The 26,257-nt window shown below is 31.7% G+C and overlaps 1 protein-coding gene across 1 annotated transcript in view; it reads left to right on the forward strand.

The window, feature by feature from the left end:
* Positions 1–26,257, forward strand: part of LOC129221875 (protein disulfide-isomerase A5-like) — an 87,047-nt gene that overhangs the window by 55,514 nt on the left and 5,276 nt on the right. Inside the window, exons 12-18 of the mRNA XM_054856242.1 lie at positions 10,375–10,442; positions 13,837–13,931; positions 14,237–14,302; positions 14,387–14,526; positions 15,131–15,201; positions 22,682–22,810; positions 24,606–24,798. Of these exons, the coding sequence (XP_054712217.1) occupies positions 10,375–10,442; positions 13,837–13,931; positions 14,237–14,302; positions 14,387–14,526; positions 15,131–15,201; positions 22,682–22,810; positions 24,606–24,798 (762 nt within the window). The remainder of the gene's footprint in view (positions 1–10,374; positions 10,443–13,836; positions 13,932–14,236; positions 14,303–14,386; positions 14,527–15,130; positions 15,202–22,681; positions 22,811–24,605; positions 24,799–26,257) is intronic.

Consider the following 26,257-nt stretch of genomic DNA (forward strand, 5'->3'; position numbering starts at 1 on the left):
AACATCAGCAGAAACCGCCTAATACTGCATTCTTAGGACTACAATTTGAAAAAACCTTCCCGGGAGAATCCCCGGCTTCACCCGCTATCAAAAGCGAGAATTTTTTGAGAATGCCCTCTTAAGACTATTTTTTGGTTGTGCCATTGGGTGACGGAATGAAGTCCTTGTCCCACCTCGAAAGAAAATGAGAAGATCAGAGCACTATTGTCCTCCCCCCCCAAATTGAAATAAAAAAAAACTAGTCGACCCGTGCGGAACTCCGCACTGTGCTTCGAATCGTTTCATAAGGTATTTCGCTCTTTAAGAAAGGATGAACATTATGAAGAAGAACCGAAAAAAAAGTAAGCGCAGAAGAGAAGGCATGTAATTTAAAGACATCAGTAACAAAACCTCGTTAAATACAACGTTGTGATAATTTGATCATCGCTCACCTTTTGGTCGTACATATTTTCAATTCAAACATAAATATCATTAAAAGTGTGGCTGAGTAGTGACTCGGGAAAAAGCAATAATTGTGCATTTAAAAAAACAGGTTGTGGCAAACAGAGTCCTGCCCATGTGAGCATCTGACGGGAAAAAAAGAAATATTAAAGAGATATTTATTGGCACAGATTCGAATTGGCGCCATTCTGAGTAACAGCCCGACACCCCAACAAACCTAGCAATTGCGCCTTCCTTTTCGAAAGCTATTCATTGAAGGAATGCGTAGTAAAAAACAGCAAAAAAGCTTTTTGCCAAAAAAAAAAAAATAATAAGAAGATCATGCTTCTATCTTTTGTCATTAACCAGCATGATACGATTTAAAATTATTCGAAAAGCATGGAATTTGATTAAAGAATGATGACGATCTCACGTAGCGATTGAAACGAACATTCTAGAGAAGTAATAAATTAGATTGATAATAAGTGTTTTTATCTTTGAATATTGAACTATTTCACATAGAAGGTTGCTTTAACAGTTGCGGCTTAAATGCCCGCACATGTTTCTCTTTTAATCGAACACTTAAAATTCAAAACCAAAACCAGTTGAACTGAGTCCAGTTTTTAAGTGTAATTTTTCGAACGTAGACAAAATGTTTTTTTTTTTTTCAGCAGAAAGCAGAGGAGTAGAAAATGATTTCTTGCTAATGAAGTTGATAATTTTAATGCTTTCTATCGTATTCGCGCGAATAAAAAATTAAAGGTTTACTGGGTGAAACTCGTAGTTTTAATTTGGCGTAGTATTTTTTCATTTGTACAAAAGGTCGAACACTGCTATTAGAAACATCTACATTTCAACATACAATGAAAATGTTTTTCTGCACAAAAAGGATTTCCTTTTGGTAAATCTAATACTTTTTTATGCTTACATTATGCTGAGTGATCTGGATGTAGTCAAAGCTTTAAAAAAGGAAGAACACTCTTCGATTAACAGTCAACTTATCCGAATGATAACTGTAACCTGCATAAAGGAGTCAGAACACCAAGTAGCAATTCCACTGCATTTATTTTATTACGTTTGTATGTTATGAGTACATGTAATGCGTAATACTAATATAAATTTGATATTCTTTCGGACAGCCCAAACTTGCCCGAAGTTCGAATAGTTTATAGCCGAACGCTCTACCGAAAAAAACTTATCAATTTAACCGAACAACTAAATCCAGTGCTTTTAAGCTTTATTAAAATATGAACACACACACAGGCTATTTTTTTTTTTTTTTTTGCTGAAAGCGACGTAAAAAATGGAAAACTGCATTATAACTTTGCTTTTAAAAAATGCATAAGAACTACAGGCAACATCAAGGTTTTGAAACAGCAAGGAGTGTTTTCGAAAACTTGATTTTTCGACCATAAGTCTATTTTTCTTCATTAGCCAGCCTGATAAGTTTTAAAATGAGAAGGGAATAATATATAAGATAAGATATTGAAGAAACATTTTTTTATTTTTGAAAATTTTTACAATTTGTTACCGCAGGCTGCTTGAACCGTTATGACTTAGATGGCAGCACGTGTTCATCATTTAACAGAACGGTTAAAATACAAAATAAATTGAACTATGCTCTTTTTTTAATCGTAGCTTTTCGAATGTAGTAAAAATGTGATAAGCTATTTGTTTTTTTGCAAAAAGAAGAAAAAATATATATTTTACCCTTCAAATTGAGGTAGTAATTTTTTAATTTGTACAAAGAGTCAAAAACTCATTAGAAGAATATATATTTCAATATATGATTTATTATTTTTTTTCTGAACAAAAAACAATTCTATTGCAGTCTGAAATCTTAAACCTGTTACTTATATTTTCGCTTACATTATGCTTTAATTTTCTTACCAGAGCCAAAGCTTAAAAAGAAAAAACATACAATTCCGAAGTAATTTAGCACAACGTCACTTCAAGTTTTCATATCAGCAAGGAGCGTTTCCTTCTCATTTATTCTATTCCTTCATAGTCGTTATTCACTTAATTAATTATTCATGTAATGCGCGATATTGCTCTAATTTTTTGTTGCAGATTGTCCGGACGTGGGCCCGAACGCGCATTCTCCTGGTTACGAAGAGAACGCTCTGCCGATCAAGCTATTCAGCTCTGTCGGTCATAGCGCAAATTAAAGTTATAAGTTTAACCGAAAACCTCATTCTGGTTCTTTAAAACAGGTTTTTCGGCTGAAAAAAACAATTTTTAGACCGTGGGTCTATTTTTCGTCAGTAGCCACCACCATAAGCTTTAAAATAAGGCGTAAATCAAAGAAATCGATCAAGAATTGAGGAAAATCTGGCGTAGAAACCAAAATCAGGCTACAGAAATAATATATAAGGATGGGGGAAGGGAAGAGAGCTAATCTTGGTAATATGGGCCCCCTCCAAAATAACTTATGTATGCCACTGTCTGAGCAGATGCTAAATGAAGACTAACTATTTAAGACTGTTTGGCAAAATACCAATGTGTAAGAGATGTAAAAATAACAAAGGAACCATTTAAAAAAATGGCATATGGACACACAAGTCACCTAAAAATTATCTTTAGGAACAAATAAAGTTGATAGAACGGACTTCGAAGGAAAGCACAAAATGTAAAGAGATGATTTAAAAAAAAAAAAAAATACTTTTCAGAAATTAATAAATTAAATTAAAAGCAATATCAACTGAACAACTGAAAAGACAAGGCAGAGGTGATTGCACAAATAAGAAACCCAATCAAGAGTCTCCAGATTCTCTATTAAAACTAGCATGCCAATGACTGAAATTATCTATTGAGAAAAGTGATTTGTCCGAAATTATCTTAGCAAAAGGGGTGACAGAAGGCGCTGAAAAGTTACAAGAAAGGGGAAGAACAAAAAGAAACAAAGTTAAAACTTATTGTTAACAAAAAAAAAAAAAAAAAAAAGCCAAGTTTTATTGATTATGTAACACAAACCCTAAGAAATGTCTTAAGTTTTCCATTTTGTCATCAAAGTTTTAAATTAAATGTTAAACATTTTTAACTGTGCGGTAATTCTCTGTTTATTTTAATCACACTTATACTCAATTTATAACTCCTTTATGTTTTTAAATCCAGAGTAACGATGTTTAATTTGACTTGAAATTAATTCTTTTTACTTTGTGATACTTAAAACATGATGCGTTACATTTGTAAAGTCTTCATGACGTTACGTGAAACGTGACTTACATTTTAAAAACATTAATTCCATTGAGAAATGCTAAAAATGAACTAAGTAATTGTTGAAACAAATGTTAAATCTGAGAAATTAGGTTTTGATTTTCTTGTATTTACAAGATATAGTCTTGATTTAAGATGTTGTATTGTGTGGTTCTGCATGCGACGAGTTTTTGAGTTAGCAAATTAAAAGTATATATATTGGTAAAAAAAACTTCACGGATTCAAAATGCAACTCAACTGTTTTCTGAGGAGCTTATTTAGGCGACTATTTTTTAAATTCAGGCTACTAAAGCAACTATTTTCAACTAAAATTTTGATGGCATCCCTAATTGTAGTTTTCAAAGTAATAACTCAGTTTGCTGCGCAATATTTATAGTAAAATTGTATTTGTATGTGTAGAATAGTTGAATGCATAAAATGTTTTTTCCCAAAATTTTATATCTTTTAAATATTTAAATGATGTTGGCATCATTTAGCAAATTGTATGATTTTGCTAAATGAAAATGAAAATTGCAAAGATTTTGTCTGAAACAAAATTTTGTTTGTCACATCTACTAACTCTTTTATTTTTTAAAGGAGTTTTAAAATGTTTCTGTTATGTGATTTATAACCTATTTATTATATTGTTGGACATAGTCTTATTCTTGAAAATATTATTATTTTTGTACTTATATTTTGAAAGTGAGGTTATTCAAAGGAGTGATGACTTGTTTATTAGTTTCTAATGTAAAATGGAGAATATCCCATCAATTACTTGGAATCATTTTTTACTACTGTTAGTACTTAAACACTCATATATTATAAAGATTGTCAGTAATATTCAAATGATTCCATACTTAAATGTCAATTTTAATTGCCACCTTTAGCCTTTAACACCCCAATGCTACCACTTTAACTTTGTTGTAGTCAGGTTACATGGTATTAGTGTTGTGACAAGCCTTTCTTTTGAATAGCCTGTTTAATGAGGTTTCTTGTTCCCTTTTTTGATCGAATCATAAATGTATTCTTACTATTGTAGGGCAGGCCAACTCAAACATAAGTATGATGGAGAGAATAACAAAGAAAGCATCATAAACTTCATGAAAAAGTGAGCCCATATTTTAGTCTAACTTTTACATTTTTGTTCTGTATACTGTGGTAATAAGTTTCAAGTTACCTCATAGAATTATAGTTAAAGCAGAATTTTTAATTTTCAATGATTTTGTTTAAACCAATTTTAAGCATTCATTTTGGCATCCAAGTGAACTTGTAATCATATTTGTCTACAAATTGAATATGACCTACTTTGCTCAAAGTGGTGCTTAATAAATATACACAACTTTTAACTAATTTTATTTTTAATTACTCAAAGTTTTAATAATGAAATTTTAAATACAGTTAATTAAATTTTCTGTTCTGTTTATTTTTGACATTCCTCCCCCCTTACATACATATTATTTTAAGGTTTTTGTTTTATATTATTTTCTAAGTGAATCTTTATAGTCCAGCAGGTGTGGGTGCAATAGTATCCTCATAGTGACATTGTATTCTGGGGGGGGGGGGGCTCCCTTTTTTTTTTTGCCCTTGCTGATCCTTGCCAGAATGAAACAATAATTTCCCAAAATTTGACGATTGAGCCGAAATCAAGTATCAATATATTCCCCTCTCCCATCCCATCAGTACCTACTTTAATTTCAAATAACTTTTTTGAATAACTAGAAAAATATTATGCAACACATTTGTATAACAGTATTTTTTTAATCCATTGCTGACTACAGTATTTGTTCTATTTCAGCCTTTGTTCGAAACAAGGCTGAAATACTTTTTCGTGTTATGACGTTTCAGCAATTTCATTGACTGCTGCGACAATATCATTAGGTTTTAATTACATGGTGAGAAAATAATTTAGAATGAATAATTAACCTACTTTCACCTGAACTTATTGTTAAATTAAAATAATGTAGACCAACAATTGTTGTTGTCCTATGACTACATAAGAGTTGCAGATTTTGGTATGGCTCTTTTTAAAAAAAGATTCAAATGAATTACACCCATGGTTCTTCTTAGAGTATTTTAAATAATATTTTCTGTAATTGCTTTTGGGTGCTTCGAATTACCTTAATACCTGTTGTGTTGAAACTAATATACACTAGTTTTAGCTTATGCATTGTTGCTTAATAGCTGCATTGTGTAATGTTTAAAAACCAGTACAATATTTTGTGTAATGTAACATTTCATCTTAGTGTCCAAAAACATGTGATTTTCTCTTGACTAAATATTTGTTACATACTATCAGGATCTTTACACGAATATTCACATGAAAAAATTCAATGCTTAATTTTTTGTTACGTTGTCACTAGTAATATCATTCCTCCAATACTAAGACCAAGTACAGTATAACTTCCATTTAACAATACCTGATTTAACAATATCATCAATTTAACAATACATTTCACTAGTCCGAATTTGAGTGCGTTGAATGTCAGGTATTGGTATTGGGCTTTTACTCTGGTTCAAAAAGGTTTATTTTACCACCTTGTTTGAAAAAGCAATGCAAACTGCAGACACCATCTGTGATTTCCAATTGCTGTTGTTATTCGCTGGCAAACTTTGAAATAGTGATCTATCATGCTTTCTACAGTTACTAAGGTATTTTCTCTTACAAAACCATTATTTTGCAAGTGTCAGGTTTAATGGCGTGCTGTTTGGATTTTCGTGCTTCTTTTATGAGATGCTGCGTTAAACGTATTACTCGTCGCTCGTAAAATGAATTTTTGGTTTTACATTGTCTCTTAACATCAAATTTACTGTGATTAAGATTGTGTTAATAATTTATCAAAAAAATGTAGTGCCTTTTCAAATTTTGTAAAAAAATAATGTTTTCATGTGCAAAAGCATTTAAATACATCCGTTTGTTGTAAAAAATTTTGAATTTCTGAAAAAAAACAAGGTTCGTACAGGTCATGGAAATCCTGGAAAGTCATGGAAAAAAAAATAAGTGGATTTCAGACCTGGAAAAGTCATGGCAAATTGAAATTTCCATTGAAAGTCATGGAAACTTGTTTCAAGTCATGGGAAAATGTCCTGGACAAAGAGAAAGTAACAGTAACTAAAAGAGCATTAGAAATCTTGAGTGATTTAACAGTACAGCACGTAAAAGCTATTAAAAGTGGAAAATTGAACGATCCCAAAATCAAATCTGAATTTTGAAATCCTATTGCATCCACTTCTGTCACAGCCGCTTGCCTTTTTTTGCGATGTGATTTTACTGCTTGGACATCACTTATATATATATATTTTAAATTAACTGTTATTTTCAACACTTCTTATGTTTCATATTCTGTAGTAGCCTACTTGCACGTTCTTGGTTTTGCCACGCCCACTCAAAAAAAGCATTTCAATTACATCCGAGTTCGATTCCATCACTCGTAAGAACTATATTATTAAATTTATTAGAGTTTATCTTAATTTGTTCATCGTTTTAGAAAATAAAGATCTTTACTCAGGCGATAGAATACAGAAAAAGAGGAATTCTAATACTCTAAGACAGTAGTGCCCAACATATACATACAGCCGGCAAAACTAATCCATGCGACCCACTGCTACACTCAATGTCAGGATTCAAACATGTTCTGGAATTTCTGAACCTATTAATTTATATAGATTTGAAAATGTGCAAATAAGTAAGCAAAACAAGTATACTTTTGAATCAGAAGATTGATTCATTACTGAATGTTTTTTTTTTTTTTTCAAAAAAGATCTGGTGAAAGATCTGGTTTAGAAACATAAAGAACTAAACTATGTGGCTTTACTTTAAAGAACCAAAATACTGTCAAGTTACGTGGATGATTAAATGCTCTGTTGACACTGAAAGGCAACTTTTGAAGCAAATTTATTGAAACTTATTGATGACTCATTCAACCTTTGTCCCATTCAATATCATTCTGCCTGTTTATAAACAAAATGTTAGACATTTAAGCATCATCATATTCTTTTCACTGCATTTTTACTTTACTTAAATTTATATGAAGAAGACAAATAAGAATAGTTTAGATTTTTAAGTGTACACTTATATTTTTTCCATTATGAGTAAGTACTTCAATGAGGATGTGGCCTTCATGTTGACATTTTGCTAATGCTCATTTCCAAAAATTAGCAAGTTTAAGATTAAATAGTGCTATTTTCTTCGTGTAACAAGGTCATGAAAATTTTCATTGAAGTCATGAAAAAGTCTTGGAAAAGTCATGGAATATTTTCATCCAATTAGAGTATGAACCATGAAAAACCCACACACACACACGAACAATAGTAAGAAGAACAATAGTAGAACATTTATTGCATGTATTCGTTAATTAAAACTTTTCATTTTTAAGACTTATTTATTATTTTCTTTATTTGGGAAAGAATATTTGTTATTTATTTATTGATGTATTCATTTGAATACAAAATTGACTAACTTATTTATTGTTATCATTATTCTGTGCATTTTTTGTTTTATATTCTTTTGAAAATATAGTTTACTACATACTTTACTTCTTAGCCCAGAAAACCAACCTGAAAAGCCTAAAGAAGTTGAATGGTCTGATACTCCAAGTGATGTTGTTCATTTAACAGATGATTCATTTGCATCTGTAATGGAAACAGAATCATCTGTACTTGTCATGTTTTATGCCCCTTGTAAGTTAAAGATGTAGTTGCAAAATTATTTATTTTGATGTTAGTAAAATTAATTTTAAATTTAAACCCTATTATTTCTCACTGATTGATCAATTTTGTGGAAAATTACATGTGTATTTTTTGATGTTCTCAGCTATATGTTGGGAATGTGTGAACACGTAAGTCATCAATTAGACATGTGGATGCCTCAATTACCAAATCAATTAATTCCATTTCAGGGTTCGCGTTTACACGCTATAGCGGGTTTTTTACGCAAATTTGCGGGAAAGGGACGCAACTTCCGCGAAAAATCGGGTCCCAGGGACCCAGAAAACCCAAAAGATAAGAACCAGAAAAAAAATGGGAGAAAATGCTAAAGATCTATTTAGTAAATGCTTTTAAGCTTCAAAATGACCAGGAGAATCAACAGAAAGGGACTAAAATGACCCTATCTGTTTATCAGCTATTCAAACACACCCCAATTGTCGACCAGTCAATGGAATTTTAGTGATAAGACTGGAGCTTACAGTGACCTCCTGGGCAGAGCTCAGGGAGCAAGTTCACAAATAGCCCATTGTACTGTATTCTAAGAATAAGCTTTCCCTCAACTTTTGTCTTGAGGAAATTCCTAAAAACAGAAATGAAGACTAAAAATGAGAGAGGTTTTCAATGCAATCTTCAGGATTAATACAAGACAATTGTACAGTAAAAATATTGCAATTTGGTATTCATGTAACCAGAATTACTTTTGAAAATCATCATTTTGCATCCCCAATAAAAAGAGGGGAGAAAAAAATGGCGAATATTTTCTAGATCGCGCTAAACACAAAGAGTTCGGAACTTTACATTTTTCTTGTTAAATTGCTTATGAATACTTGAATTTTATACAAAAGCACTTCAACCTTGTTCTTTTTCTAATAATTCATCTCTTTCTGATGGGTTATTTTTATTTGGACTTGCAAAAGTCGGTATTAATCGATCGCGCCATTTTCAAAATGGCACGATTTTAAAAATAGAACAAAAATCAAAACAGATATTTTGAACAAGTCAAATATACTGATTTAAGATTGCAAATGAGCAATTTTCACACTCATATGAGAAAATGTTTCGTTTTTGCGATCGCGATTTTTGCGTTGGGTTCATTCGCTTGCGATTTATTATTATTATGTAATTGCCAATGATAATTGGGAAGGGGGGGGGGGTCTGTTTGCTTTTTTCACTAAGAAAAAGCACTTGTTTTATATTTTATGGTAAAACCCATTTTTAAAGTAAATTTTGAGTTAATCTCATTGTAACTGACCAAATAGTTTCTGACATAACTGAGTCTTGCAAGTGTATTATTTGAAAATAATTTTACAATGATAAAATCACAAAAAAATTGGGCAAAAATAACCAATTTATTTTATTTCATGCCTCCCCCCCCCAAGTATAAATATTTTTATATTATTCATTTACGCACTAAGATTTTCTGTTTAAAATTTAAGGGACTCATTTTTTCCACCAAAGGACCCAAATCTATTTCATTAATGGGCCCCTGGGACCCATGTTACGGATAGTTGAGCGCGAACACTGCACTTTTTAAAAATATACTCATTCCTGCTTAGTACTTTATCAATGCTTAGCATGTGAATTTATATTAAAGTTTCATTTCAGTACATTTCTGACCGTGTGATGGCAGAAAATGTAACATGAGGGCCTATTTGCTCCTATTGACAACACCATCTTCATAACTATTCTTACTTATTGTTTAATTTGGTTAACTGATTTGGCAAGTGAGGCATCCATGTAAGAATTTTAAGGCTCCCCCCCCCCCACTTTCTTTAACATCTGATTTATAATTAATACAATTTAACTGGAGTTAATATTTGTGAAATATTTTCCTTATGCTGAATTTAATCATAACAATAGCAATAATAATTATTACAGATATTGTTTTGTTGTATTTGATATTGTATTGTTATTATAATTACCATTTGTCATCATAGTTACAAAATTACATTACATTATTAGTTTTAAATGTGCAGTGCAATCGTATTAAATTGTCAATTCAAAAGAAAATGCTGTTCTTTAATGATTTCTAAGCCTTATCCTTTGTTCATTTAGGGTGTGGACACTGCAAAAAGATGAAACCTGAATATACAGCTGCTGCAGCAAGTTTAAAAGATCAAAATGTATTATATTTTTCTATCTCTTAAAAATGTTTCTTTCTTTAAGACTTTAAAGAAATTATTACTTTTTTAACGAAAATCAGATATTGCAACAGTCTACATTATGATACTGTCAGCCTCGCTTAATCGGGTAATGGATAAACGAATACCCCACTTATACGAATAAAAACGTTGAATGACATCTGTCCTTTTCAATGCATATAACACAGGTATCCATGTGCTTTGGAATTGTGTTATTTGTAAACAACTTCAACAATCCTTTTTACATGAAAACAGTATCCAACACATAACATCCAACCCCTGACATTCATTTGAATTTTGAAGTCTTGAATTCAAATTATGGTTTCGATAAAAGTCATTAGTAGAAACAAGAAACCCAACGAGTAGGGTCCTATTGCAATTCGCAATTGAGAAAAGCACAATTTGAGAATTCAAGATCTCAAAATTCAAACTTTTTTGTAGTTGTTATGTGTGTTTCCGTGTTATTGGATTAGCTAGCAATTTTTTTTATATTAAAGACACAGTTTCAAAGTAATACATTTTGCAATCAGCACAATATACGTAGTCCGATCCAAAAGTAATGAGCCTCACGTTATACTAACGCATTCACACTCTGCAGCTCGTTCCGCTTGACAGCAACAGTGGTGGGGGTTGTTGGCTTTACAGTGCAATGCAGGTCAGTTGCCTCCCAGCTGGAGGTTTCTAATGATCCTAGTGATAATGAGTTAAAGACTATTTCTTCTGCTGTCAAGTCTGTTCAGTCTATTCCATTAAATATTAAACGCTATTATTCCTTCTATTGCTAATTGTACTAGATTTTATGCTTTACCCAAGGTACATAAAGCTGGCATTCCTTTCAGGCCGATTGTTTCCAATATTGGTACGGCTTCTTACAAACTTGCGAAATATTTAGTGTCTGTGTTTTCTCCTCTTATGAGTCATAACGTACTTACTGTAAAAAATTCTATCGATTTTGTCAAAAAAATTCAGAATTTCGTTCCATATAATTCTTTTATGGCTTCTTGATGTGAACTCATTATTTACAAATGTTCCGGTCGAGGGTTCATTATTATGTCTTCAGAGTAGACTTTCTGCATTTCATTTTACGTCTGAGGAAATTGAGGATTTAGTTTTCCTCACGCATACTTGTCTAAGGCAACGTTCCTTTGTTTTTAATGGTAAATTTTATATTATGTCAGATGGTCTAGCTATGGGAAACCCACTTAGCCCCATCCTTAGTGATATTTACATGCATTACTTTGAGATCAAGTTTTTTCAGAAACTACAGTTTCAATTCTATGTTCGCTATGTTGATGACTGTTTTGTTCTTATGAACCACGATCAACTTAGCATTTATGAAGCTTTATCTATTTTAAATTCCATTGATCCTCATATTCAATTCTCTTGTGAAAAAGAACAGAATAATTGCCTTCCATTTCTGGATGTACTCATTTCTCAAACTGAGTCAGGTTTGGAAACTACGCTTTATCGTAAACCTCTCGCTATTTCCTTACCCCCACACAGATTATCGTCTCACCCACCTAATCAAAAATATTCTGCTTTCAACACATTTGTTTTATCGTGCAATGAATATTTGTTCTACACCTGAGCTTCTTAATGCGGAACTTAATTATTTAAGAGCTGTGGCTGTTGATAGAGACTATCCGCCCACCTTAATTGATTCCACTTATAAAAAACTTTGCAAAAAATCTCAAAATGTTGTTCTTAATAGAACTTTCAACACTAAGAATTTGGTTGTTCTTCCTTTCTTTCCTGGTATTAGTTTTCAGGTTGCTAAGATTCTGAAGCAATTCCAATTCCAAGTGGTGTTTTCTCCCATTAATAAACTTTCGTTCTCTTCTCTTAAAGATTCTATTCACCCTCTCGATTGTTGTGGGATCTATAAAATTGTTCGCAATTGCGGACTCGGATACAAAGGGCAGACCCGCCGTTCTTTGAAATTTCGGTTAAAAGAGCATCAAAGCTATGTGAAGCAACAACAGCTGAATAGATCCAGCATTGCTCAACACTGTTGGGATTCTAATCACTCTTTTGATTTTAACTCTTATCAAATTATCCAAAAATGCCCCAATTCGTTGGATCTTGATTTTTGGGAATCTTTCCACATCCTGAGGAACCAATCTAATTTAGTTAATGATCTTACTGCAATTCCGTATTTTTCTTCTGATGGACCCCATTTTTAAAATACGTTTACTTATGTAAACGTGGTACATTTCTTACTTTTATTTTTTCATATTTTGTTTTCTTATTTAATTTTGTGATCAACTAATTCCAATTTTTTTATCCTTCACTTTGTTTTTTTTTTCCGTATTTCTCCATTTGATACATTGCTTCCAGACATAGTCCCCCCCCCCCCCCCCCGCTGGTAAAATTATTGCCAATTTATTCAGATTGGTTTCATTTTTGGACTATTTGCATTGTTTATGGGTTTTCTTAGAGATTTATTACTTAACGGTTTCTTTTCCTGATGGAATTATATAATAAATTTGTCACTTTATCTTTTTTTGTTTTGTTTAATTTCTGATTTTTAGTATTTATACTATCTCCTGTTCCAGCATGTTGCTTTTCTCGGATGACTTTTCATCCAGAAGCTCACACTTCTTTGCATTGAAAAAGGTGTTCCATGTAACACTGAAACACATGTCTGCAATAATTTGCATGTTTTGTGCTTCAATACTTTGGATAATTGATTATTTTAATTTTCAGCACAAAGGTATTTATTCGTTATTTAATGTCTTTATATTTTTTTTCCTTACCTTGATAGCAGCAGGTTCTGTATATGCTTGATACACCACTCAAGTTTGGTTGGCTTTTGTTTTTCTTTTTACCATCTTGAATGTTTTACTCTAACCAGACTACACATTATCCTTTTGTGTTCACTTCTTCAATCACTTAAACTTTGTTTTGGAAAAATGCATATGTATTTTGTTATTCCCGAGACTTGAGATTTGGAAGTTGTTATCCAATCACTTTACTTTCTCAACTTAAAGGTTGCAATAAATTTCGGTGGTACAAATTCACTTCTGTAAATTATGTTTTTCCTCAGTTAATTTTCTTTCTCAGCATTTAATTGGGAAAAAAATTTGACTGCAAGGAATTTATTGTAACAAAAAACAAAGTTTATTTTCATTAAATCTTCCCACAATATAGATTGTTTTGTTTTCTGTGCTATTTTCTATTAAATTGATTATCTTTACTTCAAAATACAAATGTACTGGTATCTGTTATCTTCCCAGTTTTAATTAATCCAAATTCTTTAGAATTAGAATCTCAAATGTTAGATAAAACTTGAGATTCCTTAATAAGTAATCATAGTTTGAAAAGTAATTTTTTTTTCTGTGAAACTAAAAGATGATATGTTTAATGTATGTTTTAGATACCTGGAGTACTTGCTGCTGTTGATGCAACAAAAGAAAAGACTTTAGGAGAACGTTTCAAAATAAATGGTTACCCTACAGTGAAATATTTTGTGTATGTTACAGGATTTATTGATTTTTTTTAAAAACTATATGTGTCATTTACTGTTTTATGACCAAGATTTTTTTTTCAATAAGACATAAATTTAGTTTTTCTTTTAGTTTTTATTTCCTGCATTTTAATTTCTGGTATTTTGAATCAGACTAATTCAGTGAAGAGGTACGATCGCTACATATAAATAGAAAATCAATGTATATAACACTGATAATTTTTTTAAAGTATCTTTCTTAATATGAACTTAAAGTAACGTAAGTTTATGGACTCTTTGTATATGCATGCTGCTTTTTTTTATCTTTTAGGAATGGGGAATTCAAATTTGATGTCAGTCTTAGAACAGCCGATAAAATATTAGAATTTATGAAAGAGTAAGTGGAAACAAATTTTCTATTAATAATTCAATGAAAATGAGTTGTGGATTTTTAATGATTAAAAGTATTTTTTGCTATTAGTCCAAAAGAGCCTCCCCCTCCTCCCCCTCCTGAAGTTCCTTGGAGTGAAGAGTTAAGCAATGTAGTTCATCTAACTGAAGAAGATTTTAAGCCTTTCTTGAAGCGCAAAAAACATGTTCTGCTTTTATTCTATGCACCATGTAAGTACTTGCAAAATTTTTAAAGCATGTTAAAATTGTTTTTCTTATTAGGGGCCATTCATTAATTACTTAAGGATGATTTTGGTAATTTTAGACCCCCCTCCCTACCCCCAAGTAAGGGTGCGTAAGAATTTTCAAACCCTCCCCCCCTATTCTTACTTAAGATTCCTATTCGTTTTTCAAAATAATAAAATGTTGTTACAAGAGGATCAATTACACTAAAACTCCCAGTTTGATGTAAATCATAAACAGCTCATCCTAATACCTTTTTTATCTTCTTTACTCAAATGAAATATTATTCCTGCCAAACCACTTGACCACACAATATCTAATGTAAATTATTGAGTTCGAAAATATTACGTAAGAATAGGTTTCACCCCTCTCCAAAATTAGTGTATGTAGAGATTTTCCCAACCCGCCCTCCCCCTCGGGATCCTTACATAATTAATGAATGACCTTTTAGTGCTTAAAATCTAGTTGGGACAAACCTAACATGACAGCGATTCTGATGTTGTGATTAGGATCTACTTATTCTTTGCAATGCTGCCAGGTTAGGTTCATCCCAATTATAGAAATGGAAATTAATTTTTCGTTTTGATTTCAGGGTGTGGTCACTGCAAAAAAGCAAAACCAGAATTTCAAGCTGCCGCTGAATACTTTAAAGATGATCCAAAGGTATAAATGATTTTAGAACAGCCAATAAAAGTTTACAATATTTTGTAAAAATTCTTAAGTTTGAAACAGATGTACAGTCGGGCCTCCATATATCGAACTTCCACATATCGAAATTTTCTATATATCGAAATTCCAGCACGTTTCCATGTTCATTACATAGAAAAACTGTTTCTATACATCGAAAAAATCTCCATATATCGAAATTTTTCTCGAGACATTCGTAGATTTTTCTTTCCACTTTAGACTGTTTGTCTCATGTAAAATGAAGGTTAGGGGAGAAAATTATGTTCACGAAAGGTTGCTATGAAATCAAGGAATCTGGGGTTGAGGGCTGTGTAGATAGGTCGTTGTTCCGTTCTGGAGTTTTTAAATTCCACTAAGTTCATTTCAAATCTTAGTTGTAACCAGTAACACTGTAAAATCAGTTGCAAGTTATCCCTTTTGTCTGTTGATTATCATTTTTAGTCTTTTTAGCTTCAGTAAACATCATTCAGGTTAAGTAGATTGGTTTTTTACTTTTCTCTCGACTACATTGTCAAAACGAAAGTACCCTAATGTTGGGGATCAAGTTGAATTGCCGAAGAATGAAGATGTATGGAGGTGCAAAAGTGTAATTTCGGTTAATTTTTTAATCCGATGTTCGTATAAATTAGAAATTGGGTTTCATGCACGAAAATTAGCTTTAATTTTAACGTTAAAGGAGATTTTTATGATAAAAACAGATTCTTTCTATGTATCGAAATTTCTATATATCGAATTTTTTTCCGGCAATTTGCTACTTCGATATATGGAGGTCCGACTGTATTTATTTTAATGTTTATACATGTTAATTTAAAAGGAAAAGAAAATAGTCTCTTCATGAAATTTTAAATGTTAGCTGTTGAGTGCTAGAAGATGATTTGAATACAGTATTAGCTCATACTATCATAGACATATTCAGAAGGAAAGAAGGAAACAGCTGCTCTTTTTTGAAATTATGAACGATTTAACCACCCTCCCCCATCCATTAAAACTTTGTGCTTAGTTTTGAATGTGTATATTTCTTTGGATGTTCACATTGAAATGGAAAGTTATTGGTGCTTTGTTGGGTTTCGGTTGTAATACTGTTATAAAGGTAGCACAAGGTAATACAGCATCAAACACACTTCTCTTTTCCACAAACTGTCCACAATAATTTGTCTTTCTTTTGCGAAAGTGTTATTACATACAACCCCCTCCCCATACACAATGAAAACACAGTGATAAGCCTAAAGTAAGGGGAATTATCATAACATGAAACACTCATCAAACTAATCAAAATAGTTTTAAAAAGTGTTTATCGGCTTTTCAAAGTGTCAAACCCGATATTGCTTAAACCATTTAAAGCAAAATTATCTACCAAATAATTATGTGTGGTTATTTTCAGTTATAGTTACCCCATATCATCATGAGGGTTTGGCGTCAAAAAGGCGCCACCGAAATGTCGCGGGACAAAATGTCGCCTGTCCTAAATGCAGCCGGCCAAAAATGTTGCTTGTCCATTAAAAATTATCATACCTTTCTTATCCCAATGTCAATCATGATTGCAGAATTCATTGAGGAAAGAGGAAGTGCGCAATCCTTTCGAGTCAGTTTGAAATTTTTGCGTGACAAGTGTTCTATCTTTTTTGGCAATTTTTTAAAATATTAAACTTAAGTAAATTATTTAAAAATGGTCAGATCCTAAGTTTTTAAGCATGCTCTTTGAGAAAAAAATACTTTTAAAATTTTGGAAACAACTCTATTGCAAGCAAGTAGCATGAATCTATTGCGGCTGCAGTTCTTTCAAAGCCACAGAAAACAGACCCTTAATCTCTCTCATTGGGAGCTTTGTCAATCTGAATGGGTCATAATCAAGCTGAAGCCGATACACTTAACAAATACGCTCAGTTAATCTTTATACTGGTAGCTATGAGCATTTTTCACAACAGTGAGTAGTCTGCACTTGTGCAACTTGTAGCAATTCAGGAAACTTTTTGACAAAGCTACTTAATTTTCACGGGAAGTGAATAAAAACCTGTGAAATCCTGAAATGTTCCACATAAATGATCAGTAACATTTCAGAATTTTTTCACAGTGAACTCAGTGCTAGCACTGGCAGAGTTTTGGACTTTGAGAGAAAATGACCGACTCCTACTCTTGGAATTTTAAACCTTTTAGACTCCCGACTCCGACGCTTTTACTCCAAACTCAGCCTGACTCTAACTTCGAGTCTGCAGCCTTTTTCTATGAAGTTGTTCTTGTTCTACTAGATGTTTGTTGTCAGGATTCTGAATTTTCGAAAAAACTGATTCTCATTGCTAAAACTTTGTTTCAGCTTTCAAACTGAAATGATCCTAATCTACCGCTTAGGTTCCTATGTTTTCATTTCTTGGACATTAATATTGCTTTTTTTAAAATCTCGTTTGTTGTATTTAACATAAGCAATAAGTACCCAACATTTGGTGCTCTTATCGTCCAATTAAAAATTCCTTTAAAAGCCTTGCTTATATGCTGAAACCAATTATAAGTATTTGTTAACAAATGCGAAAAGAAAATGGCAAGAGAGTCAAATTTTAATTTGTTGTGATTTTTTCGATCACGTGCCAACAATGAAATCGCTACCAAATGTGAAAAATTATTAGAGTTGTATTTAAAAGGGGTTTAAAAAAGGTTATAATTTCAGCTCTATACTGTTTGGTAGTTCAAAAAGAAAGGGATTTTAATAATGATAATAATAAATACATGAGTAAATTGTTATTGAAAATAATATTTTTTGACTAGTAAACATTTGACTTTACTACAAAAATTGTGAAAGAATGTTAATTTAGTTTTTTTATTATCCCCGGTAATAAAAGTTCTGCAGAAAAGAGAGGAATATTTGGCTAACTAAGATTTTTTTTTTGATATCTTTCCCTCTTTTTCTCTTGGCTGATCTGGAGGCGATCTAAGAGAAATATTTTAATTTAATGTATATTTCATGTTTACTTAATTACTCTAATTATGACTCGCTCAAATGGTGAAAAAAATCATTTTAAAACAAAAATAGTTCCTGCTTACATTTACTTTCACTTCCATACCAATTTTTTGTCTGAAACCTTGCATTACATCTTGAGATATAGCCATCAAACGAGAGAGAGAGAGATAGTGTTCCGTTACGCCATCCTTTGTGGTGATAAAAGCAAAAAATCAGCACCTTGCCTTTTAAGATATACCTGAGGACCAAATTTCGTTTGAATTCACGCATTGCTTCATAAGATATATCAGTCACAAATAATGAAAGAAAAAGAAAGAAAGAAACGTTCGACGACTTCGCCCCTCTGATGACACTGGTGTCAAAATTGAACCAGCATATGGTTCCTTTGAGTTAACCATGAACTACTTTCATATTTGATTCCATTCATTATTTCTTGAAATATGGCTGTCATTCATACCAAAAAAATGTTCAATTGCTCCACCCTCTAGATGAAATAGGCAATGAAAGCCAGTCAGCCCGAAATCACATCTGGGTAATAATTTTCGTTGGAATTCCTTCGACAGGTTTTGAGGTAGAGTAGAAACAATAAAAATCGGTCATGCATACCCCACACACGTTTTCCTTTAAAAAAAAAAGAAAAAAAACACAAAAATTATTCAGCTCACGTCAGAACGTATAATTCATTAAAGTAAAAAAAGAAAAAAATCACGGATCAAAAACTTTTTTCTGTACATTAGATGTAGAAGAAAGTACAGATAATACTTTCCATCATATCAAGAATTTTCACAAAAAAGCAAATTTCAAAACAAGCAAAAAAAAAAAAGAAAAAAAAAAAGAAAAAACAAAAAAAAAAGAAAAAACAAACAAACTTATTTATTTAATTCTTCGTCTTCCTTTTCGTTTTGACCAATCAAAATTACTTCTTGATATAAATTAGCCATGTCTTTTGCGACAGATCTATTCGTTTTACAATTGGTAGGTAGTGAGTCAAGTGAAATGAGCTAATGTAAATAAGAAAACGTTTGTTTTTCTGTATACCATATTTTTTTGCGTATAATCCGTGAATTATCTGTTGAACAAGAAATTCTGTCTAGAACTAAACGAGCCTACTTTCCGGTATACCCATACTACTTTCTAGTACCTGATCAATATTTTCAAAAATAGCTATAATCGCAAATCATTTCATTCAAACATATTTTTTTTTCATATTTTAATCTGATTTCTAGGAATAAAATATTCCTCACTCATCTAAAAAATTTGATGCGTAAAAAAAAATAAATAAATAAACGAACAAATAAAATAGCAGCACCTTTTAAACAAAGCAACTAATACACTTTTTTCTATTAAAAAAATTCTTTCACAGCTTTCAAAACGAAAAAATAATAATTAAAATTAATAAGCTCATTAAAATAAATACATCATATAAAAAAAATTGTTTCTTTTTCCCCTGTTTCAAAAATGATTTTTTAAATAAATTATTGCACTTACCAAAATAAATAAGAACAATAAAATGTCAAATTAAAGAAATAATTTTCACTGTCAAAAAAAAAAAAAAAAAAATCATCTGCGCATATCTTTATGTAGAAACATTAATGACTTCGAGTTTATTCGCCGAAAACTGAATACCTAAATTAAATATTTAGCGTGAAAATAAAAACAAGTCATATTAACAATAATTATTTCACAATTAAAACCATAGCTGCGGAGTCGATCTCATTTTGGGGAAAAGGAGTCGGAGTCGAATATCCAAGAATCGGAGGCAGTCATTTGTCCTTCGTGTATAAATTTTTGACAAAGCTACGAAGTCAGAATCGAAGTCGAGGAGTCGGAGCCTGGAGTTTGTCATCAAGAGCTATTTCCAACAAAATTTGTTTGAAGTAAATCCTCCTTCAAGTACGGAATCTGCATCGACTTTGTTTCCCGGTAGGCGCTAATGTTAAGGGATTTGAACTGTTCAAAACTGAACGGAAAATTGTTCAAATCAAAAAGATATTTTATTTACAAGTTTTTCATCAAAAGCTTTTTCCTACAAAGTTTGAAGCAAATTCGCCTCACAGTTCGGAATTGCCTTGCATTTCCCCAGAGGCGCTAATGTTAAGTTATTTTGAACTGTTCAAAATTGAACAAAAAACAGTTCAAATCAAAAAATTAAATATAGGAATGAAGTGTCCTCGCCGAGATCTTTCGAACAAAAAAAAATTTGTTCGAATCAGACTACTCACTCAAACATTATTGGGGGGGAAGGGGGGGGGCACAGACAGACATTTTTCCCTATCTCTATATCCTACTTTCCAATTTTTAATTTTTCGATATTTAATTATTTTTATTTTTTACTTTTTTTTTTGTTTTTTGTAATATTTTCAAGATGCATTAAGCCTTCTTTCATGCTTTTTTTGTCTTTCTCTGACTTTTACTGGGAAAGTAGGCTAAAAAGGCAAAATTTATGAGGTGCAAATTATACACTACCACGGATGATCTGTGTGTTTTTTTTCTTAACACCAACACATTGAATCTCAATATTTACAGTAGGATTCACCAATAGAGATAGAGACCTTACGCTGATTGAATGTTGTTTATTTTACAAAGCTTGCATGTTCTTTTTAGCTGCCTGCCTGTATGTTGGTTATTTGAAGTTGCTTGAATGTTCCTCTTATGCGATTCAGGTCATGTAAAATAAGCAAGAATACAGTGAAATAGGCAGGGACTGATTTACGGCAGGGCATTCGGGGCCCGTTGCACCAAAGGAAAGGGGGCACCAAATTTCTGTCATCAAATTTTTTTTAGCGACCAGTGTTCAAGGCCTCTAACTAAAGGAAACAAAAAGATTTTGCCATTTGACATTTTTTTTCAAAAATTAAATGAAAGCGTATTAGCTAATTGGTGTGGAGAACTGTCATTTTTGATATTGAAGAGAATTAAGTGTCCTTCGCGTACTCTCATTTCTGATGGTAAATTATCTTTATTAGATCTATTATCAATAGAAAGAAATTTGAACAAAAACTTGATTATGAGGACATTATAGATGAATTTACTACAAGAAAACAAAGGAGAAAATATATAAAGAATCATTGATGCGCAGAAAGCACATTATGATTTATCTTTACCATTTGTATCATAGTTTTTCCATCTGCAACTGTAAAAAAAATTTTTAACATGAAAACCATGAATTTATTTTAGATTTATATTAAATGATTTCTTTGCAAAACATCTTAATTATTAATTTTTTTTGTATGAAATCGGTATTTTAAAGTTTTTTTTTCTATCAAAATAATATCCAACACTTACCATCATATTTTTTTTTTTTGTGTGTGTGTGTGTGGAGGGGGGGGGGGGCACCATATATTTCAGTGGCCTGGGCATCCAGGTGTCCATCCGTCCCTGGAAATAAGAAACCATTTGCACAAGATTAGGTCGTTTGCTCGATTGCTTGACTCTGTTTTTCAAGTAATTAGCATACAATGATCAAGACTTCAGGAAGAAAACTTCATATTTTAGATTAAATTTCAGATTAATTTTGATAATGCCTTTAAAGTCATCACCTTTTCATGTTTTTAATTTAGTTGCTCAAATGGTATGTTAAATTCAAACTTTATTTTTTTACATCGTATTATCTGCGGATTATACAAAGCTTTTTCCCCTTCAGGCCGATTTTAAGACCTGCAGATTATCGGCTACCCACGGATAATACGCAGGAACTATTTATTTTCTGGATATGGCTGACGTTGACAAACTAAGACAGACAAAAATGCTTGGAATTTTTCAAGGAACTCATTTTGAAAGCTAATTAACATTATTTTGCAACTTTTATGCCAAAAAGCATCACTGCACTTTTATATTTTTCATACCAATTGAAATGAGCGACATTATGGGTCGGCGACATTTTGAACTCGCAACATTTTAGGCGTATACCTATCATGACACATGTCTAATCTTGGATAAATTTTTTTTTTGCTTTTTTTTAAAATTGTCATCTTGTTTTTGGTCGTAGTTATAGAGATATTATTTATTTGGTGATACCATACATTGTTTTAATTTTTCAAAAAAACGTTTAGACAAAATAAGTTTTAAAACAAGATGGTTGAATAAAAATGAAAAAAGAAAAAAACCTTAAAAATGTAACATAAGTATTTAAAAAATAAACAATACAAACAATTGGCGGTTGTACATGCTGCATGATAGCTATCACCTGCTAGAAGGGCTTCGCTTCACAATGCTGTTTGCCATTGTGGTGGTTAAGCAGGAAGATGGAAACTTCGCACTCTGTAGCTGTAGCCTTTAATATACACAGTAGAATACAGCCTTAATAGAGAGCAGATTTTCTGCAGGGCTTCAAATACTGTGCTTTAAATGATGTATTTCAATAATAATAGTACGATATATTTTAAAAATTATTTGTAAATGTTAATTCAAATAAATCAGTGTTTCTAAAAATGGTTATTTAGGTAGAAAGTTAACATTTTAACAATGTCAGTATTAGTATCTTGTTTAATTGTGTGGTTTTATTAGGTTGAATTTGCTGCATTGGATTGTACTGCTCATAGTAGTGTATGTAGTGCTTATGAAGTAAAAGGATATCCTACCATAAAATATTTCAGTTATTATAAAGTTGAAAAGCCATATGAAGGAGGGAGAATAGTAAGTAAATTTAATGTTATACTTTCTGAAATATTTGTGTTAAAAATGTTTTGGTATTATAGCTTTGGTTTCAGCAGTTTTAGATACTAAATGTTCATACATTTATAATCAATTGAGATAAAACATTGTTAGAGAATCATCAATGTTTCGAAGCAAAAATGTTCAAAATTAAAATTTTGGATGTTATTGGTACATAAACCAAAAAACATTGATGTTCTGAAGCATCAAATTTATTAAAGATATATTCAAACATAGTAAGCTCTAGCAAATGCTTTTATGTGGAGAATTGAGCTCATATTTATTTATCACTAAGATTTTTCTCTAAACAAAGTTGATATGAATGATAATAATAATGAATTATTAATATTGTTAACTAAGTAATGCATAGGAATAAGTAACTAGTACAATTTTAAATGCAAAACTTTGAAGCATTAATATAAATTAAAGAGGAAAAACTCGAAACAACTTTTTAGCATTTTAACTTTGTAATAGTAAAACTAGAATTGAGATATTTAATGATTAATGTAGCCAATAAGTAAAATAAAGTATGCTGAAAATACACCACTAGCTCAGTTATTCCATCCGAGGACTGCAGTTTCGTGCTTTTTAGCACTCATCAGCCCAGAGTAGGAATCACATGAGCTGGGTGCGAAAAACCTCTTAAGGGAGCCAAGAGAGCCAAACAAACTGGTAGCTAATGTAGAATTAGCAAACCAGATGAGCAACCGCAACAATGGTGCGGTTCAACTCAAAGATTGATGGCAAAGCATGGTATTTTGTAGTATGTTACCGCCCTAAAGCCAGGACTAAGGCAGAAATACTTAAAATACACCACCAGCTCAGTTATTCCATCCGAAGACTGCAGTTTCGTGCTTTTTAGCACTCATCAGCCCGGAATAGGAATCATTCCGGGCTGAAATCCTATTCCAGGCTGATGAGTGCTAAAAAGCACGAAACTGCAGTCCTCGGATGGAATAACTGAGCTGGTGGTGTATTTTAAGTATTTCTGCCTTAGCCCTGGCTTTAGGGCGGTAACTTACTACAAAAAAATAAAGTATGGTTTTCAAACTAACATGAAAAAAAGATAAAGAAAACAAATGATAAGAAAAAACTAGTTATAGGTTACTCATTTCTAGAGAAATTGCAAGGAATAATTGCATAAAATATGTATTCAAGATGCAAAATTCAAAGATAATCACAGTGAAATAACGATTTTAAATATGTACCATCAACAGTATGGTACATAAGTAAAGTAAAATAATAATTTTTTTTGTTTGAATCATTGATTTACTGAGAGATAAATGATATTATCGCACAATGTATAGCGGAAAAGAACTATAATATAAGCTTACATATTTACTAAAGGGTATTTGTAGTAATGTTCAATCTTCTAGTCAACAATGTTCTGGAAAAAATATTATTTTTTCCCCAATATATGTCTACTTCTTAAAACTATAGAAAACTTATTTCAGTGTTATATGTAGATATCAAGATCACTAATTAATGATTTATCCTGCATAATAACTGTACTTTATATAAACATTATCAGTTTTACTTTACTTTTTCTGATAGATTGAGTTTAAATATTAAACACCGACATTGAAAAAACATTATGCACAAAATACTGATATTGAAAAAATATCGACCATATCGTCATGGGAAGTTGGTAGAAAATGTGGCCTGCCAGAAATTCAGGAAAAATTCACACAGCTATTTTCAAAATTAAAACTAAAAAATAAAAGGTTTATTTAATGTTCTAGATTTTACACAGCAACACTTTTTTTTCTTTTTTTAGGAAAAAGATTTTGTTGAATACATGAAATCTGCTGTTGATGGCACACCTTTGCCAACTCAACCACCACCACCCTCACCTGAAGTATGGTGGTCTGAATTACCAAATGGAAGTCATGTGAAAGTTTTGTCTGAAGCAGCATTTGAGAAAGAAATTGGTTCCAAAGAATCTGCTCTTGTTATGTTTTATGCACCATGTAAGTACTCTATTTTTCCATACTGCCTTCTGTACTCGAGCAGTAAATCTTATTTTAAATGTTATTCCCTTCTTTCCATACTTTGTCAACTCCATTTTCTTAATTTCTTTTTTCTTTTCAGCTTCATTGGTAGGTCACATTTCTGTTTTCCTGAACATTAAAATATTGTGCACTTGTAGTTTTTTGATTTTATAGCCAAAATTTAATTTTTAAATCTTATTCAATATTTAGATAAAATTTGAATGTTGCTCAAAAGCAGATATTGGCAACCTTTGGCGTTAGGCAGGGCTTAATTTGTACCACAAAAGTGTTGGAGAGCTATATTCTTCCTATTATATACTCAATCAATTGGTATGAAATTATTATTATAATTATTATTATACGAGGGTTGATCTAAAAGTAAGGTTCCCATCAATTTTACGAATATACAGCACTGTCTATTCTCATTGAAATTTACATCATTGGAAAGAAAAAAACGTTTCTCTATTTTTATACATAATTGCTCTCTTTTTCTGTGCATTTTGGACGGTGCCTCAAATTCTGTATCGAGTGTCACAGAATTCCACCGCTAAAGCAGGAAATGACATTCAACAAACCACTTCTTTCTTGATTGCAGACCGGAACTCAAGTCTAGTGATAACCACTTGTTTCCTAAGTTCAAGGACACTTTAATGGCCAACAATTCCGGAGCAATGACAAAGTAAAAAAAGGGGTGAAAGGCTTTTTCAACGGGTTGGCGGTGGAATTCTGTGACTCTTAATATAGAAATTAGGGTGCCGTCAACAATAATGCAGAGAAAAAGATGGCAATTATGTATGAAAACAGAGAAACGTTTTTTCTTTCCAACGATGTAAACTTCAATGAGAATAGACAGTGCTGTATATTTGAAAAATTGATGGGAACCTTACTTTTGGATCAACCCTCGTATATATATTTAAAAAAACAAGTACTGGAGCTGAAGTTCCCTTCCAAGTTTTCAGTAATGGAATGATTAGTTTTATATTAACGCATACTGCAAGAATAGGGTTCAATTCTGGAGGCAGGCAGCAGCTATTCTTATGACAAGTGTACAGTATTTTGCTATTAGAATTATATAGCGACCTTATTTTGAATTTGGCAGATGAAAATAAAAAACGAAAACTGTATTTTTCATTAACCTATGTTTCAGTTTCCGTTGGAATCATAACTCTGACAGCAAAAATGTTGTAAATTTGGTGTTAAAAATGATAATGGTAATGCAGTAGACCCTCATTTTACGAGGACTTATTTTACATGGATGAGTTTCAATTTTATGCAGAAGCAGTATTGCCAACAGAGAAAATTTTCTTCTTCAAAATTCAAATGCAGATAACAGAAAATAAACTGCATTTTAGCTTGCTAATACGGGAGTTTAGTGATTGAGCAGACAACTTTTTTGTTTGGTTTTTGAAACTATTTCTCTTCAGAAGTAAAGTTATTA

This window comes from Uloborus diversus, chromosome 5, assembly GCF_026930045.1.
Source record: "Uloborus diversus isolate 005 chromosome 5, Udiv.v.3.1, whole genome shotgun sequence".
Taxonomy (NCBI): domain Eukaryota; kingdom Metazoa; phylum Arthropoda; class Arachnida; order Araneae; family Uloboridae; genus Uloborus; species Uloborus diversus.